The 17,976-nt window shown below is 32.6% G+C and overlaps 1 protein-coding gene across 19 annotated transcripts in view; it reads left to right on the top strand.

Annotated features, from left to right (window-relative positions):
- Nucleotides 1–17,976, top strand: part of Sfxn1-3 (Sideroflexin-1-3) — a 21,014-nt gene extending 3,038 nt beyond the window's left edge. Inside the window, exons 4-14 of one of the 19 annotated variants that reach the window (XR_013882070.1) lie at nucleotides 171–233; nucleotides 631–727; nucleotides 1,136–1,334; nucleotides 1,703–1,811; nucleotides 9,082–9,180; nucleotides 12,962–13,014; nucleotides 13,402–13,539; nucleotides 13,953–14,545; nucleotides 15,150–15,234; nucleotides 15,646–16,049; nucleotides 16,285–17,976. Coding sequence is in view for 1 of the 19 variants with exons in the window: in XM_080170674.1 (XP_080026800.1) it covers nucleotides 171–233; nucleotides 631–727; nucleotides 1,136–1,334; nucleotides 1,703–1,811; nucleotides 9,082–9,180; nucleotides 12,962–13,014; nucleotides 13,402–13,500 (719 nt within the window). In the remaining 18 variants the exon portion in view is untranslated. Of the gene's footprint in view, nucleotides 1–170; nucleotides 234–630; nucleotides 728–1,135; nucleotides 1,335–1,702; nucleotides 1,812–9,081; nucleotides 9,181–12,961; nucleotides 13,015–13,401; nucleotides 13,585–13,884; nucleotides 14,546–15,149; nucleotides 16,050–16,284 lie in introns of those variants that run through there. The other 18 variants (XR_013882076.1, XR_013882075.1, XR_013882074.1 and 15 more) reach the window with 18 other exon arrangements.

Here is a 17,976-nt window from a genome sequence, read left to right as displayed (position 1 = left end):
AACCAATAATTCTAATCATAACAGAAGGGGTAATTTTTTTATCGTCATTGCTTACCTATATATATATTATATATCAATTTATCGTCCATTGTCTTTTCTCTTAAGATGGCTTATAAATATCATTTATTCTTAATATATTATATTATTGTAATGAATTTTATTAATTTCAGGAGAGCTTATGTTTCCCCCCGGACGTATGGCTGCTCAGGTGCCTTGTAACATGGTTATTACAGGTATAATACAGACAGACATCCTGTTACTTTATTATAAGGTACCTTTAAGCAACTAGCACATGGATACAGGATATACGTGGATATTACGACAGGAGAAAAATTGTCGTCAACTTAGGTTACTAACACGGACAATGACATCATTTATTGGTCAGTTCGTTCACCACTTGGAAGGGGTTATCGTTATTTTAGCCAGCTACAAGTTTAACTTTAATAGAGTAAATGATAATCTTGTGTAAGATCCAAGTAATGAAAATACATGAACTAGGAAAATATGTTGTGCATTCACAACCGCATATTATAACACTCGCCTGTATACATAATATTTTGCGTATCTTATTTTTTAAAAAAAGACGATTCACTTCTACAAGAGATGTGATTAATAATACAGCTTTGTTAGGTTGTATGATGACTTTCTACAAAACAACTCCCGCTGTGGTCTTCTGGCAATGGTTCAATCAGTCTTTCAATGCCGTGGTCAACTACACCAACAGAAGGTAATCGATATATTAATACTTGGATGTTGCTCCAGATTTTTATGTACCCTGGTAAAGTGATGCTCGCAGCTGGCTAAAATAACGACATCTTCCATCAACCCCCTTTATTTCGTTTTCACACCCCCTCCCCCCCCCCCCCAAAAAAAAGAAGAAAAAATAGTAATAAACCTTCCCTGGACATATGAGAAGCTCAACTGTAAAGGAGAACCAAATTGGTTCAGTGGTTAGCAAGATTCTTTGCTGTTAATTTTATTTACGGGTTAATTCAGATATAGATGGATAATAAATTAAATAACGGGGATTGACTTTCCCTCTTGGAGCCTCAAGAAGTGTCCTTAAAGGCTTTTTTGGACATAGCTGCTTGTTAAAATATATAAAGTATTCCTATACTTTTTTATTTAATTTTAGCGGCGATTCTCCTATCCCCATGTCGACACTTGGCTCCAGCTACGTGGCGGCTACCGGCGGTGCCCTGGGGACTGCTTTGGGCCTGAACGCCATGGTTAAGAGCCTGCCGCCGCTTGTTGGCCGTTTCGTACCGTTTGCCGCTGTGGCAGCCGCTAATTGTATCAACATTCCATTGATGAGAAGATCTGAATTACAAGAGGTATTATAATCTATATACTTAAGATTTCTTTAAAAAATATGGACGTTCAAGTATTTTAAACAAAGATGGCATCCATTTGTAGCGATCTAAAAAAATCATAATGGACAAAGTAAGTTATAGAGTCATAAAGAAATTAAAAAATAAAAGATAATACGCAACAAATGATAAAAATCACGAAACCCTTATTATATGATGAAGTAAGTGTTTATGTTTATTGAAGCATTACCGACAGACCAAGTGGTACATTATAACTTGGATGCTCTTGGTGACGGGTATGTTCACCAAAAATTTCAGCTGTCTATCTTAAATAGCAGGCGAGAAAATCAATGCTTTAAAAAAAATGGAATATATTATTTTCTAATATTTAGGGTATTACATTGATGACAGAATCCGGGGAGAAGGTTGGCAAATCCCAGATTGCTGCTAAACAGGGCATTTCCATGGTAGTCATGAGTAGGATTCTTATGGCAGCTCCAGGTAAAGATTTTCATGGTGGTCATGAACAGGATTCTCATGGCAGCTCCAGGTAAAGATTTCCATGGTAGTAATGAACAGGATTCTCATGGCAGCTCCAGGTAAAGATTTCTATGGTGATCATAAGCAGGATTGTTATGGTAGCTCCAGGTAAAGATTTCCATGGTGGTCATGTTGTTGTTGTTGTAGCCATGATTCTCTGAAGTTAAGACTCAGTTGCACATGGTGGTCATGAGCTGGATTCTCGTGGTAGCTCCAGGTAAAGATTTCCGTGGTGGTCATGAGCAGGATTGTTATGGTAGCTCCAGGTAAAGATTTCCATGGTGGTCAAGAGCAGGATTCTCTCGGCAGCTCCAGGTAAAGATTTAGCCATGTGATGATTTCTAGCTGCTTCGACTCGAGCCTATATGGAAGACGAGGGAGGTCTTAAACTACCTAAAATATTTTTAAGTCTTCCGAGAAAAGTACTACCCCTATGGACTAACTTACCTAACTTAGATGAATTACCTTACTATAACTTGGTCTTGGCCTAATTTTTTTGTTTGCTTATAAAACCTGTTCTACTAATGGCAAGCTTAAGCTGAGCGTGACAATTTGGCTTGGGATGCAATTCCGGTTCTAGATTTCTAATTAACCTAGAAAACATGTATATTAGAACAATACAAAATACTTTTTTTTTTATACAAAATGAATTAATTAAAGTATCTTTTATACAACCTATTTAATTTTTTTAACAAATATGATTTTTGTACTTTTTGATTATTAGATCGTTAACAATGCATAAATTAAGTGGATGTATTTAGAATAAGGGGGGGGGAAGTTTGTACAGTTATAGGAAATGAAATTCAGTACCAAATTTTGCCCTGGCCGTTTGGGCTTGTTTTTATAGTTATCAACCTAATTCTTTTTGTAAGCGCTCTTATATGATTGGATCTACCTGTAAAACTTTAAAACTTGAATTTTGGGACTTACCCTTAAAGGGGCTAGTGGAGCAAAAGACCCCCTAACACTAAAATTTTAAGTTCTGAGCCTATTTTCGGAGATATTGTGACGATTTTTTTTAATGAAAACACTTTTTAACAAAACCGAACTAAGTAGCCAATACAAATTTCATTTTGGGACTTTCCTTCTAGGGGCTAGTGGAGCAAAAGGCCCCCCAAACACTAAAATTTTAAGTTCTGAGCCTATTTTTAGAGATATTGAGATGATTTTTTAAAATGAAAATATTTTTAACAAAACCGAACTGAGTAGCCATTACAAATTTCATTTTGGGACTTTCCCTTTCAGGGGCTAGTGGAGCAAAAGACCCCCCAAACACTAAAATTTTAAATTCTGAGCCTATTTTCAGAGATATTGAGACGATTTTTTTAATAAAAACACTTTTTAACAAAACCGAACTAAGTAGCCAATACAAATTTCATTTTGGGACTTTCCTTCTAGGGGCTAGTGGAGCAAAAGGCCCCCCAAACACTAAAATTTTAAGTTCTGAGCCTATTTTTAGAGATGTTGAGATGATTTTTTAAAATGAAAATATTTTTAACAAAACCGAACTGAGTAGCCATTACAAATTTCATTTTAGGACTTTCCTTCTAGGGGCTAGTTGAGCAAAAGACCCCCCAAACACTAAAATTTTAAGTTCTGAGCCTTTTTTTCTGAGATATGAGATGATTTTTTTAATGAAAACATTTTTAACAAAACCGAAGTAAGGAACCATTACAGATTTTATTTTGGGACTTTCCTTCTAGGGACTAGTGGAGCAAAAGGCCCCCCAAACACTGAAATTTTAAGTTCTGAGCCTATTTTTAGAGATATGAGATGATTTTTTTTAATGAAAACATTTTTAACAAACCGAATTAAGGAACCATTACAGATTTTATTTTGGGACTTTCCTTCTAGGGACTAGTGGAGCAAAAGGCCCCCCAAACACTGAAATTTTAAGTTCTGAGCCTATTTTTAGAGATATGAGATGATTTTTTTAATGAAAACATTTTTAACAAAACCAAACTAAGAAGCCATTACAAATTTTATTTTGGGACTTTCCTTCTAGGGACTAGTGGAGCAAAAGGCCCCCCAAACACTGAAATTATAAGTTCTGAGCCTATTTTTAGAGATATTGAGACGATTTTTTTAATAAAAATATTTTTAAAGAAACCAAACTAAGTAGCCATTACAAATTTCATTTGGGACTTTCCTTTTAGGGACAAGTGGAGCAAAAGGCCCCCAAACACTAAAATTTTAAGTTCTGAGCCTATATTTAGAGATATTGAGATGATTTTTTTTAAATGAAAATATTTATAACAAAACCGAACTAAGTAGCCATTACAAATTTTATTTTGGGACTTTCCTTCTAGGGACTAGTGGAGCAAAAGGCCCCCCAAACACTAGAATTATAAGTTCTGAGCCTATTTTTAGAGATATTGAGACGATTTTTTTAATAAAAATATTTTTAAAGAAACCAAACTAAGTAGCCATTACAAATTTCATTTGGGACTTTCCTTTTAGGGACAAGTGGAGCAAAAGGCCCCCAAACACTAAAATTTTAAGTTCTGAGCCTATATTTAGAGATATTGAGATGATTTTTTTTTAAATGAAAATATTTATAACAAAACCGAACTAAGTAGCCATTACAAATTTTATTTTGGGACTTTCCTTCTAGGGACTAGTGGAGCAAAAGGCCCCCCAAACACTGAAATTATAAGTTCTGAGCCTATTTTTAGAGATATTGAGACGATTTTTTTAATAAAAATATTTTTAAAGAAACCAAACTAAGTAGCCATTACAAATTTCATTTGGGACTTTCCTTTTAGGGACAAGTGGAGCAAAAGGCCCCCAAACACTAAAATTTTAAGTTCTGAGCCTATATTTAGAGATATTGAGATGATTTTTTTTAAATGAAAATATTTATAACAAAACCGAACTAAGTAGCCATTACAAATTTCATTTTGGGACTTTCCTTCTAGGGACTAGTGGAGCAAAAGGCCCCCCAAACACTGAAATTATAAGTTCTGAGCCTATTTTTAGAGATATTGAGACGATTTTTTTAATAAAATTTTTTTTTAAAGAAACCAAACTAAGTAGCCATTACAAATTTCATTTGGGACTTTCCTTCTAGGGACTAGTGGAGCAAAAGACCCCCAAACACTAAAATTTTAAGTTCTGAGCTTATTTTTAAAGTCATTATGGCTGATTTTTTTAATGAAAATTTTTTTCAAATAACTGAAATAAATAATTAGAAGATAAAATTTTAGTGTTTGGGGGTCTTTTGCTCCACTAGCCCCTGGAAGGAAAGTTCCAAAATGAAATTTGTATTGGCTACTTAGTTCGGTTTGGTTAAAAATATTTTCATTTTAAAAAATCATCTCAATATCTCTAAAAATAGGCTCAGAACTTAAAATTTTAGTGTTTGGGGGGCCTTTTGCTCCACTAGCCCCTAGAAGGAAAGTCCAAAAATGAAATTTGTATTGGCTACTTAGTTCGGTTTTGTTAAACAGTGTTTTCATTAAAAAAATCGTCTCAATATCTCTGAAAATAGGCTCAGAACTTAAAATTTTAGTGTTAGGGGGTCTTTTGCTCCACTAGCCCCTGAAAGGGAAAGTCCCAAAATGAAATTTGTAATGGCTACTTAGTTCGGTTTTGTGAAAAAAGTTTTCATAAAAAAAAATCATCTCAATATCTCTGAAAATAGGCTCAGAACTTAAAATTTTAGTGTTTGGGGGGTCTTTTGCTCCACTAGCCCATTTAAGGGAAAGTCCCAAAATGAAATTTGTAATGGCTACTTAGTTCGGTTTTGTGAAAAAAGTTTGCATTAAAAAAATCGTCTCAATATCTCTGAAAATAGGCTCAGAACTTAAATTTTTAGTGTTTGGGGGTCTTTTGCTCCAATAGTCCCTAGAAGGAAAGTCCCAAAATGAAATTTGTAATGGCTACTTAGTTTGGTTTCTTTAAAAATATCTCCATTGAAAAAATCGTCTCAATATCTCTGAAAATAGGCTCAGAACTTAAAATTTTAGTGTTTGGGGGTCTTTTGCTCAACTAGCCCCTAGAAGGAAAGTCCCAAAATGAAATTTGTATTGACTATTTAGTTCGGTTTTGTTAAAAAGTGTTTTCATTAAAAAAAAAGTCGTCTCAATATCTCAGAAAATAGACTCAGAACTTAAAATTTTAGTGTTTGGGGGTCTTTTGCTCCACTAGCCCCTTTAAGGGAAAGTCCCAAAATTCAATTTTTAAAGTTTTACAGGTAGATCCAATCATATAAGAGCGCTTACAAAAAGAATTAGGTTGATAACTATAAAAACAAGCCCAAACGGCCAGTGCAAAATTTGGTACTGAATTTCATTTCCTATAACTGTACAAACTTCCCCCCCCCTTGAACCATAATTTTGGATTTCAATGAAATAAGACAATAAATTATGAGTTTGACGTTATTTTATTGTAACAAAAAAGATAATTTCCTATTATTTTATGTTGATGGTTTAAATTTATCGTCAGACATTTTAAGATTTGATTATTGAGATTCCTGGCTTACAACATTGTGTCTAATTGCCCTAAGAATCGGATACCCAGGAATTTTATTGTTGCTACGCTTTTTAGATTGTACTTAACTGTTATAGGAATCATCATACAAGAAATAATATATAAATAAGTCAACTTTTACATGCCTAAATTAACTATAAGAATTATTCTATACGCGGATCGACACTATAAGTAGAAAAGCTTCGTTTTAAAAAAGAACAATATATCCGAAATCATATGACGTCAATGTCTGAGTGTTGAAAGAGTAAACCTTTTTAATTGGATGTTTTTCACGCAGCAGATATGTATCTCTATAACAAGATGCTAGTCATATTTTTCAGGGATCAACAGGGATAAGACAATTGATGTACAATCCCAATGATGATATTCAAAATTACCCCTTCTGTAAAATTTCTCTCAAATACCTGGGTATGAGTATATTATAAACAAAATCACGTACTTTAATTAAATGTACACGTAATTTAAATCAAATAAGATAAGTATTATTTTTAATGTAGCGGCTTCGCCCCTAGCCTCTAGGGGCTTTTTTGCCCCAAGAGGTTTGATCAACTTATTTTAGTGTTATTGAGATTTTTAAAAAAAGTAAAAAAAAAATTATGGTGGGGGGATTAGTCGACCCGTCTTTTTAAATTGTAGTTTTAAAAAGAAAAAGAAAAATTGGTGGGGGGATCACAGGACCAGTAGGTATATTCCCTGAAGAGTAGAGCCCAATCGGTTTAGTGGTTACTGAGATCTTAAGCTTCAGACAGACATCGTACTACTTTGTATTATAGATTACTACGCTACTAATGATCAAAAAAAAACTTTAAAAATCATGTATAGCATCGTATTACAGACAGTTTTCCACAAATATTAAAAAAAAATTAGGTAATACCATAACTGGTTTTTATCTTATAATTCTTCATGTTAATATCCACGAAAAGCTGTCTTTGACACGATACGATAAATAACTATTATTTGTATTAAAAGATTAATAGCTTCTCCATAGATTCTTTTATCAGATATCAATTTCATTCTGGATTCAAATGATTACTCTGTAAAAGCTTTTTGGATGCGTAGATTGTCTAAAAGTACTTTTTTCCCGTATTTTTTCTTTAATGCACGTTAATAATCAGAGGTGAATGCTTAAAAAAACTTTTGTCCCACTAAAATTTTAGTGGGGCAAAATTATACCCTTTAAATTTTTAGTTTGCCTCACTGATATGAGTGGGGCAAAAGTTTTTTAAAAATTCACCTCAGGGATCTTAAGGTCTAAGACAATGGACGATCAATTGATGTACATCTTCTGTAGATTACGATTAGTGGTTGAAACGTTTTGACACTCAACTTAATAAACCAACCATTCAAAATTCAAGAAAAGTCGCCAAAGCTGTTGAGTCAACGAATAAGAATACGTTACTATAAAACTTGGGGACTAGTGTAATAAACAGCCCAATGTCCCCTCCCTCCCTGATTATAAATGAACTTTAATATTGGTAAAAAATAAAATTTTAATTTTTTGTACCGAAGCTACTCTGTAATTCACAGTATCTGTATATTCGTCAGTCTGTCTTTCCGTTAAGTCATTGGGAGAATGTGATTTTCTCGTTTGCCATATAAGATAGTGTAGTTTCCAATGAGCATCCAGTATATGATTTTTTAGTGCTAAAAAACTGGTCTTAATCTTTCGTATAATTATTTTTATTATCCGCGGAAGGCTGTCTATAGACTATAATATGATTCGATTAATAAATTCTTTTATTTGAAAGGAATACAATTTAAGTTTCTAATTTATAATTGTATTGAAGTTATAATTCTTATTTATTTATAAATGAAAAGATGGTCTTAATTAAAGAAATTCAATTTCTGTCTTTTGTTGTTTGATTCTGTAGTAAAACTATGAGTAAGTTCTTAGAGAAAAATAATTGCTCGTTTTTAGTAGCGAAGATACTCTATAATTCGTTCGAAATGTCGTTATGTTCCTATATCCGTTTGAAAGGTTTAAGGGTATTTGTGATTTTCTCAGCTCATATATAAGATAGATTGCTAAAACCCAACATTATGGAGCATAAAAAAACTTTTTTTTGTTGTTTTAAGGTTTTGTGATTTATTTCTCTAATACATTTCTATCCTTGATTTTAACAAATACTCTTAAAAATTCACGTCCATATTCCAATCTTTGATTTTTTATGCTTCGTTACATAATATGGATTTTTGTCATCCTTGTTAATAATAAAAATTATATGTAAAATTAACCTTACTAGTTGTATGAATACCTATTCACTGTTTCAATGTTAAAATTTATTCTTCCAAAAAAATAATGATGATAATTTCTCTTGAAAAGTATCAAGAAATTGACAATAAAACTAACAAAGAATTGATTCAAACAATTTTAATTGGATTTCCATTTTTTACGTAGGTGTTCAGACAGATAGGCATAGATTTAATCCGCAGATACGAAATTTTAAAATCTTTCCGATACTTTTGGAAAATTTATATTAACCCAAGCAAGACATTACTTTTCTTCACAGTTCAAACCCGTTTTATTTCTGGTGAAAGACAGGTATGATTTGAACAGGAAGGGAGAAGACATTAAACTGTAAATTACACAGGTACCCAAAATTTTTTTAGCATATAATTGTCTTATTAAGGGGAAATTTTGTTTATTATAACAGGGAATGTACGTACATTGTACATCATTTTATCATCCATTTTTTTGTTTCTTAAGATATCTTAAATTAAAATATCTGTTCTTTTCTAGGTATGGTGATGATACCCTTGGTGATGAACAAGTTGGAAATGGCGGGTACCTTCAAGAGACGCCCCTACCTCAACGCCCCCATCCAGATTGGTCTTCTTGGTATGTTTTTTTTTCATTTCAGCTGCTGTGTAAACCGTTCACGCCGCGGGGATCTTGGATAAAATAAATGCACAATTATCATACTCTGAAATTAATTTAAATGAGTAAGGGGGGGGGGGGGTTAATGCAACCATCTCGTAATCAATGATTAAATGGCACTTAGAATTCGAATTTCGATCTGAAATTTTGCATGAATAATCCTTGGTAGGTCTATTTTCCCTAAATCGAACAAAAAGTTGGAAAAGTAACGGCTGGCGGCTCAGCCGTTTTTTTTTGCCTATTTTCAGGGCAATTTCATCATTAATTTTGATTTAATTCATGTTAAATGATAGCAATAACCATTTTTAAAATTTCTAGTACCAACAGCTACCGGCTAGAACCGTTTGATAAGGTGTTTGAGCGACAAAAAGTATTATGTGGAGATAGGTTTCGTGACTAATATGCTCTTAAGATTGGCAAAAATTGGCAAAACGGCTGAGCCGCCAGCCGTTAACCATTACTTTTCCAACTTTTTGTTCGATTTAGGGAAAATAGACCTACCAAGGATTACTCATGCAAAATTTCAGATCGAAATTCGAATTCTAAGTGCCATTTAATCACTGATTACGAGATGGTTGCATTAACCCCCCCCCCCCCCCTTTAAAAAGTAGCCGAAAACCATCCCGGGACTTATGGGAAGCTCTCCTATTTCTGTTGTTATCGAGATCTTAACCTTACTAGGTACTTTATTTTATGAAAACTAATTTTTCATCATCTATCTTAAATTGACGTTTTTTTTCTCTCCATTTTGTACCAAATATACAGCAAAAGAATGTGCAAATCTACGTTCAAAACAAACAAAAAACTAAATTCCTTTTTTATTGTTTCTTAGAAACTTTTGATTGGAAAAGTACAAAATATAAATGTGGGTAGATTTGATATAAAAAGTAACAGGATTTGTGTCTGTTTGTCTGTCATACCGAAGGATCTGGCTAACCGCTGAACAGATTTGGTTCTCCTTTACAATGTAGCTTCTCATAGGTACTGGGAAGGTTTATTTTGTGGAAGGGTGGGATTGAGAAATTGCCAATACAAAAAAATGCCCCTTCCCCCCTCCAAAAAAGAAAACTCCACCATAAGTTCCCCGGAGGTCTTTTTCAAATATTTAATGATAGTTTTCAGTTCTTTATACTTTTGAGACAGATTTTTTAATAAATCCTAATTTTATAAGCTCATTTTTGATAATTTGTAAAGAATTTGATAAGTATAATTCATTGCTTTATTTAATTAGATCCTATTTATTTGTTTAATTTTAGTTATTAAAACCATGCTAGTTAGTTACTCTAATGGATGTAGAATGTATGGAATATTATGACAGGAAAAAAAATTGTCGTCCATTTTGGTTGCTATTTCTCTTGTCATTCATTGGTCAATTCCTTAATCCATTAGGAGTGGAGGGGATAGGGTAAAGGGAAAGGATGGGGATCGTTATTTTAGCCCGCTATAAAGCCCACTATTAAAATGATCTGAGCTGGATCCTTAAATGTGTAGCCGCTGGCGTAGCCGTAGTCTTTGCCACTGCCAGTGCTGCCAATAAAACATGTATTTTTAAATTGTCCCCTAAAAGGTTAGGCAGGCAACATGCTTACCACTGTGATGGTACTTTTTTCTATTCATCACGTGCCTCTACACCAATTTATACATTTTAATACAAAACTAATAACATTATCATTTATAAAAACCTCAATTTCTATGGTTTTACGATAAAAATATCAAAAGTAGCTGTGTTTGTGGCTACGCGTAGCCAATTTGATTTAAAGATCGCTATTAAGTTGGTGGCTGTACCTCTGGCAGCAGCAACGGCAACGGCCACACATTTAAAGATCCAGCGCTGATGTAAGATCCAAGTAATAATAAATCCATTCATACGTTATTGTATTGTTATTTATTAGAAGAGCCAATAAAGGTGGGGGGGGGGGGGGTTAATGCAACCATCTCGTAATCAATGTATAAATGGCACTTAAAATTCGAATTTTGATCTGAAATTTTGCATGAGTAATCCTTGGTAGGTCTATTTTCCCTAAATCGAAAAAAAGTTGAAAAAGTAACGGCTAACGGCCCAGCCGTTTTGCCGTTTTTTGGCTATTTTTAGGGCAAATCTGTCATAAATTACGTAGAAATCAACTTTTTGAAACATATTTTTGCTTTAAATCATGTGTAATGATACAAAATAACATTTTTTAGATTTCTAGTACCAGCAACTACTGGCTAGAACCGTTTGAAAACGTTTTGGATCGAAAAAGAGCATTATGTGGAGAGAGGTTTCGTGATGGATTTCGCTTGAAAATACCCAACAAAGGGCTATACGGATGAGCCGCCAGCCGTTAGCCGCTACTTTTTGTTCGATTTAGGGAAAATAGACCTACCAAGGATTACTCATGCAAAATTTCAGATCAAAATTCCAATTCTAAGTGCCATTTATACATTGATTACGAGATGGTTGCATTACCCCCCCCCCCCCCTTTTTTTTTCTTCTATCGATCGATGATTTTTTATGGTTTAATTCAGGACTACACGTTTTCTATTTAACATATTATGATAAGAAGTACAAATACAGAGAATTGTTATTTATCGCATATATAATACCTATTATAGACAGCTTTCTGAGGATATTAAAAAGAAAAATTATAAAATTAAAACCAGTTTTGTTATTTTTATTTTAGTAGAAAACTGGCTATATAACGATATGATACATGATTATGGCTTAGAACCGGTTCCAATTCAGCGCATATTGATCGATTTCGAAGCCTTACTGTAAAATGATTTATCAATTTTTTTACTACCCTAATTTTTTTATCCTAGGAGTTAATTAACCTGGGGGAGGGATGGGAAACTCTAATTTGGGAAGAATTACTTTTTAGCCCTCTTTAAATGTTGGAACTGGTTTAATAATCTAAGAAATATTATATATTATCTCCCCCCAGTACATAGTAATCCATTAGTGTATTCAACTTCAACATGTCATTTTCACAATAATTAAAATTAAAAGGTACAATCTTTATATAAAAGGAACAGGATGTATGAGTGTGTCTGTGTGTACCGAAGGATATCCATAACCTCTGAACCGATATGGTTCACTTTACAATGTAGCTTCTCATAGGTCTTGGGAAGGTGCCTAGAAAAGAAATACCAAAAATAAATTGGCATAGAAAACATTTAAAGTGCCGCTATAGGCCTCAAGGGGCTTATCCGCTAGTCCTATTAGATAAAGTAGTAGCTTTTTTTTGTCTGTAGCAAAGGATCTCGCTTACCACTCACTCATCCGATATGGTTCATTTTTACAATGAAGCTTCTTATAGGTCCTAAGATGGTTTTAGGCTATTCTATTTTTATAAAAAAAAGTCTTGGTATGGTTTTAAGCTATTTTTCTGCCGCTCAACACCCCTTCGAACATAGAGCCCCTAGATGCTAAGGGTGCAGCCGCTAGTAATATAGAAAGGGATATTACCAATGAAAGAAGTATCAAGAGTCAGGGAGGGAGGGGACATTGGGATGTTACACTAGTCCCCAAAGTTTTATAATAAAGTTTTCTTATTAGTTAGCAGCTGAACAATATTTGGAACTATTGATGAATTTCAAATGGTTGGTTCATTAAGTTGAGTGTTCAAATATTTCAACCATTAATTGTACCACAGAAGAATATTGTGTGTATCATCATTGGGGATTTGCATCAATTTACTGGCAACCGTCTTATCCCTTTAGATCCCTGAATGAGAGTTACTTTACTAATGATTATTTTTAGGTTTGATTCTGACCTTTGCAACCCCCATGTGTTGTGCAATTTTCAAGCAGCAGGTACCAAATATTTATACTCAGTACCCAAAGTTTTATTTAAATTCTCTCCTTGGTTACCTTAAAAACTTGGGTACTTTCAATAAATCTTGATTGTGTAAACTTTTAAACAAAAAATTTTAATCTACATAATATGCAAATTTATTACTAGATCAATAATGGATGTAATATATATGTGGATATTATGACAGGGGAAAAATTGTCATTTTAGCTTTTCCTGTCTTTTTTTTTTTTGGTCAGTTCGTTTAATCCAGTAGGATGGGGTAAAGGAAGGGAATGGTGGAGATCGTTATTTTTGCCCGCTAGAATATTCACTTTATTAATGAACATAAAAATCTGGTGTAAGATCCAAGTAATAATAAATCCAATACATTAATATTTCTTTAACAGGCGACAATCAAGCCAACCGCTCTGGAACCTGAGTTGCAGCAGAAAATCCGCGAAATGGCCAACCCCCCAGAAATCCTTGTGTACAACAAAGGACTGTAGTCAGGTCTTGTTGAGCTTCATAATATTATCAAAATACAGGTTTCAGTGCAAATATCATAAATATTAATTTTAAAAACATCATTTTTAAGTCTTAGGCATGTTTAGACCAGGAAGGAAGGGGACAATTGGCTGTTTATTACACTAGTCCACAAAGTTTTATAATAACGTTTTCTTAATCGTTGGCTTAACAGCTTTGTGGACTTTTATTGAATTTTTATTGGTTGGTTCATTAAGTTAGGCGTCCAAACTTTTCAACCACTTTATAGAAGGGGTAATTTTGTGAATCGTCATTGGTGATACACATCAATTTATCGGCCATTATCTTATCCCTTTATACCCCTGTGTATAGACATTATAGACAAGTTTCAAAGATGATGTTTTAAGAAATTAATTGAATATGTATTAATAAAACCAGTGTTAATGAATTAATATTTATCATATTTACAATTTAGTAAACCTCTAGTTGCCATTAGAATTTACATATTATTAATACATTACTATTATATTTTTAGATTTATATTTTTCTAGCTTGTTGGTAAATCACAGTTCTCTTGTTGTAAAAAAAGATCTGATGTTAAGACAGATTTGAATTTGGGATTCTGAAATAATTTCTTGGATAGGCAGCAAAATTATTTTTATGGTTTGGTAGGGAGAAAGTGGACATCAAAGGTGATTTTATTTTTTAATTTTCACCAGCTACAAGGACCAGAATTTTAAACGTAAGCATTGATTCACCTACATCCCGAATCTCATTAAACTCTAAAAAAAATTTTGCTTTTAAGTTCTACCAATGTTATTTTAAAATCCTAATTCTTTTTTTGTTACCTACATGAATTATTTCTGAAAGTTATATTAATGACCTATAATTGCAAGTATCATAATATAATGTAAAAGACCTTATTCTACCTATATAATATATTTATAAATAAATCATAAGCAAATGTATTAAAATAAAGAAGTACTTAATTATTATGTTGATCATTAAGCTTTTAGAGACTTAAAATTTTTAAAATTATTATTTTATAAGAGTATTATTAAACACAGAGTTTGCAAAAATTTCTTTTAATTTATCTCATTATCTCTTTTATTATTGTTTTAATTTGCTCAATTTATTAAAGGGGGAAGGCGGTTGTGACACTTTTCCAAACCAAAACTAAAAGTCAAATTAACTCAACTAAAAAAAAAGAGTTACATCACTGAAATTTGGAATGCCAGTCGCTTTAAAGAGGTACAATGTGGAACTTTGTAGAAACGGCGGCAGAACCGCCACTATCGCCGAATTGTTGTTAGGCGGGAAACGGCGATAGCGGCTGTTTACCCATCTTTTTTTCACAGTTCCACATTGTACCTCATTAAAGCGACTGTCGTTCCAAATTTCAGTGCTGTAACTCTTTTTTTAAGTTGAATTCCTGTAGTTTTGGTTTCAAAAAGTGGCACAACCGCCCCCTCTCTTTAAAATCTTTTATATAACCGTTTTGTAAAATTTTAAAAATTTTATTTTTAAGTTTTATTTTTTTCTAAAACCTCCTACGTAAATGAAATTTAAGCGAATCAATATTTTTGTATGAAAAAAAAGTTAAAAGTAAAAAAATACAAAAATAAAAAGTACTTAAAAAGATGTAACGAGTTGTGTTTAATTAAAAACGTAGATGTGATAAAAACGAAATTTTGTTAGAGCTTTTAGAAATGTAACTTTTAGGATGACATAAAAAACATGAAAATGCTTTCAAGACTGTAGATTTTAATATTCTTAAATTGATATTTTGTGGGATAGAGATAAGGATTCAATAAAAAAAATTCTGTATGGCTCTGAAACCGATTAATATCCGCTAGATTTGAACTGATTCTCAGCCATACTGAAATGTAATGTATAGCATCGTAATAAAGACATTTTTCCACGAATATTGAAATAAATACCTGTTTTGTTTGCCTGGACCTTCGGCCTAATGGTGCTAAGTTTTAATCTATTGTTTATTTTTATGTCCGCGGAAAGCTGTCTATAATACGATGACTATTTTTGGTTGAGTTTAATAAATTATTTGAATGACTCCTTATTTCTTTCCCTAATATTATATTACTGTGTTTAATATAAGATTGAGAGAGAGAGCTTATTGTATTCTCTTATATTAAACTTTTTCACAATAGCTGCCTCATATCATATATATTATTATCAGGAATCTTAGGAGAGGTTCTGATTGGTTACAATTTTTTAACATGTAGAATTTCAATATCTGTATCAAAGACAAGTGGGTAAAATGAGGGTTTTCAAAAGTTTAAGGGGGATAATGTAATGCATTTAAAAAAAAGAATTTGAGGGGGTAGACACCATTTTACCCCCACCCTTGGACGTATATGGATTTAATATCAATATTACATCCATAATAAAACTTCTAATAATATTTTTTGACAACAAATTTTTTTTTTTTGCTGATTTCTAACCTTTTTTGAAACAAAATACCGAAATCTCTTGATAATTATTATTATAATCCCTGTGAAAAAATAGATTAAGTGCATTTATTAAAAAAAAACGTGGGACAGAATATTATTAGGTACCTAGGCAGAATTTTTTTTTACTTAAACTGTTATTAAATTGTTTGAAACTAGCGGCTATGCCCCTAACCTTTAGGAGCTCTGTAGTCGAAAAGGAGGGAGGGAGGGGTTAGAAAAATAGCTTTAAACCAGAGTCAGGTAAAAAAACTTACTACTGTGTTTATGTAAAAATTTGTTAATATTTAACTAGGTACCTAAGAATTTCTGTTATATGTTTTTGGTGCGATTTTCAAGCTACTTCATTTGTTTGTAAACAAAATGCATTATTTTTGAGTGCCATAATTTCTTGCCTACAAAAAATACCTCTTTATTTCATCAAACTTTTATTATTTTGTCAAATTGCATATCTACTTGTATTAAGAGCCTGTTAAATTGCAAATTTTAATTTTTATTATCCCTTCTATTTGGTTTTAAGTAGGATTTCCTAATAGCAGATAAAACGGATCTAGTGCAGGTTAGGGTAAAATGTTCCTGGTATCGGTAAACTCTAAAAATTTGAAATTGAATGGCTACTAGCTGCCAAGTGGCTGATTGTACATGGCTTGCCCGCACACCGTTTTAGGCGGCCTAAGAAAACCTGTAAATAATCTGGAATAGCCAATAAATGATGCACACACATGGAAAGAAAAAATGTGCCAGTTAAAATTTAAAATCAATACTTTCCACCGTTTGTCTGTTAACAGCCCTGAAAATTAATTAAACCTTGCAAATAATCGATAGCAGGAACATTTTACCGTGAACTGAAGTAGATTTGCTTCAGCTTATTCTTATTAATAACATCTGTCTATATTAAGTTTAGTACAAGTTATGACGCACATAAAAATATTTTGTGATATCAATTACTGAGTGTTGTGATTTTAAGAATTTTAAAATAAAAAATCTTCACATAAGCAAACCTTTTTTTATTTAATGAATTTTATGCTTTCGATAAGGAACAATGAAAGATATTTTGATTAGGGATGGGAATTTGTCGAATTTTTGGGCCGGATTCGGATTCCGGATTCTGAAGGAATCCGTCAAAAAAAGTGACGGATTCTTGCGGATTCCGGATTCTTATTTTTGGCGGATTCCGGATTTGGATTCCGGATTCTAGCAGTATTTTAAAAGGCCGTCCGTCACAGAGGGATAGCTTTTTTCGTTAATTTATCACTATGTTACTTGGTTGAAGCCTTGATTTGTTTAAAGTGTTGACTTCCAGCATAACTAAAACATTTACATCACATTAGTAAATTTAAAAATTTAAGTGCTATGTATGTCCTAAAAATGTGCTAGGTATTTTCTAACCTATTTAAATTAAATTTAGCCTACCAATTTAGAATCCGGAATCCGCTATAAAAAACGGATTCCGGATCCGGATTCGGATACCAAAATTGGCCGAAAATTAGGCGGATTCCGGTTTCCGGATTCGGATTCCGGATCCGGATTCCCATCACTAATTTTGATAACATCTTAGAGTACCATAAAAAGAAAACGAATTAAATACACTTTGATATTGACAAAGCATTTGATAATCATATTAATAATTGTCCACAAAATATTGGTAAAATACTATGTAAATTTTAAACCTTTCGTTTGGGAAGTCACTTTTTGATATCTCTATGATACTTTGTTTTCTATTTTCTACATTTCTCGTTGAAAAACCTCACATTTTATCACTGAGGGAGGGACAATATTGACTGTAAATTACACTAATACCCAAAGTTTTACAACCACGTTATCATATATTCGTTGGCTCAAAAAATTTAGGTTTTCTATTTGATTGAGATGGTCCAATTTTTTAACCAATAGTTTTTTCTACAGAAGAGGTTATTTGTTTTTGATTATTTAGGATTCATGTACATTAATTTATCATTCATTGTCTTATCCCTGTATATCCCTGCGTTTTATTGGGAAGCACAAATAATAAAAAATATCACGGTTTTCAGA

Source organism: Acartia tonsa, chromosome 8, assembly GCF_053477335.1.
Source record: "Acartia tonsa isolate MP-2025a chromosome 8, ASM5347733v1, whole genome shotgun sequence".
Taxonomy (NCBI): Eukaryota; Metazoa; Arthropoda; class Copepoda; order Calanoida; family Acartiidae; genus Acartia; species Acartia tonsa.
The sequence above is the reverse complement of the archived record's forward strand: the minus strand, read 5'-3'. Positions and strand labels throughout refer to the sequence as shown.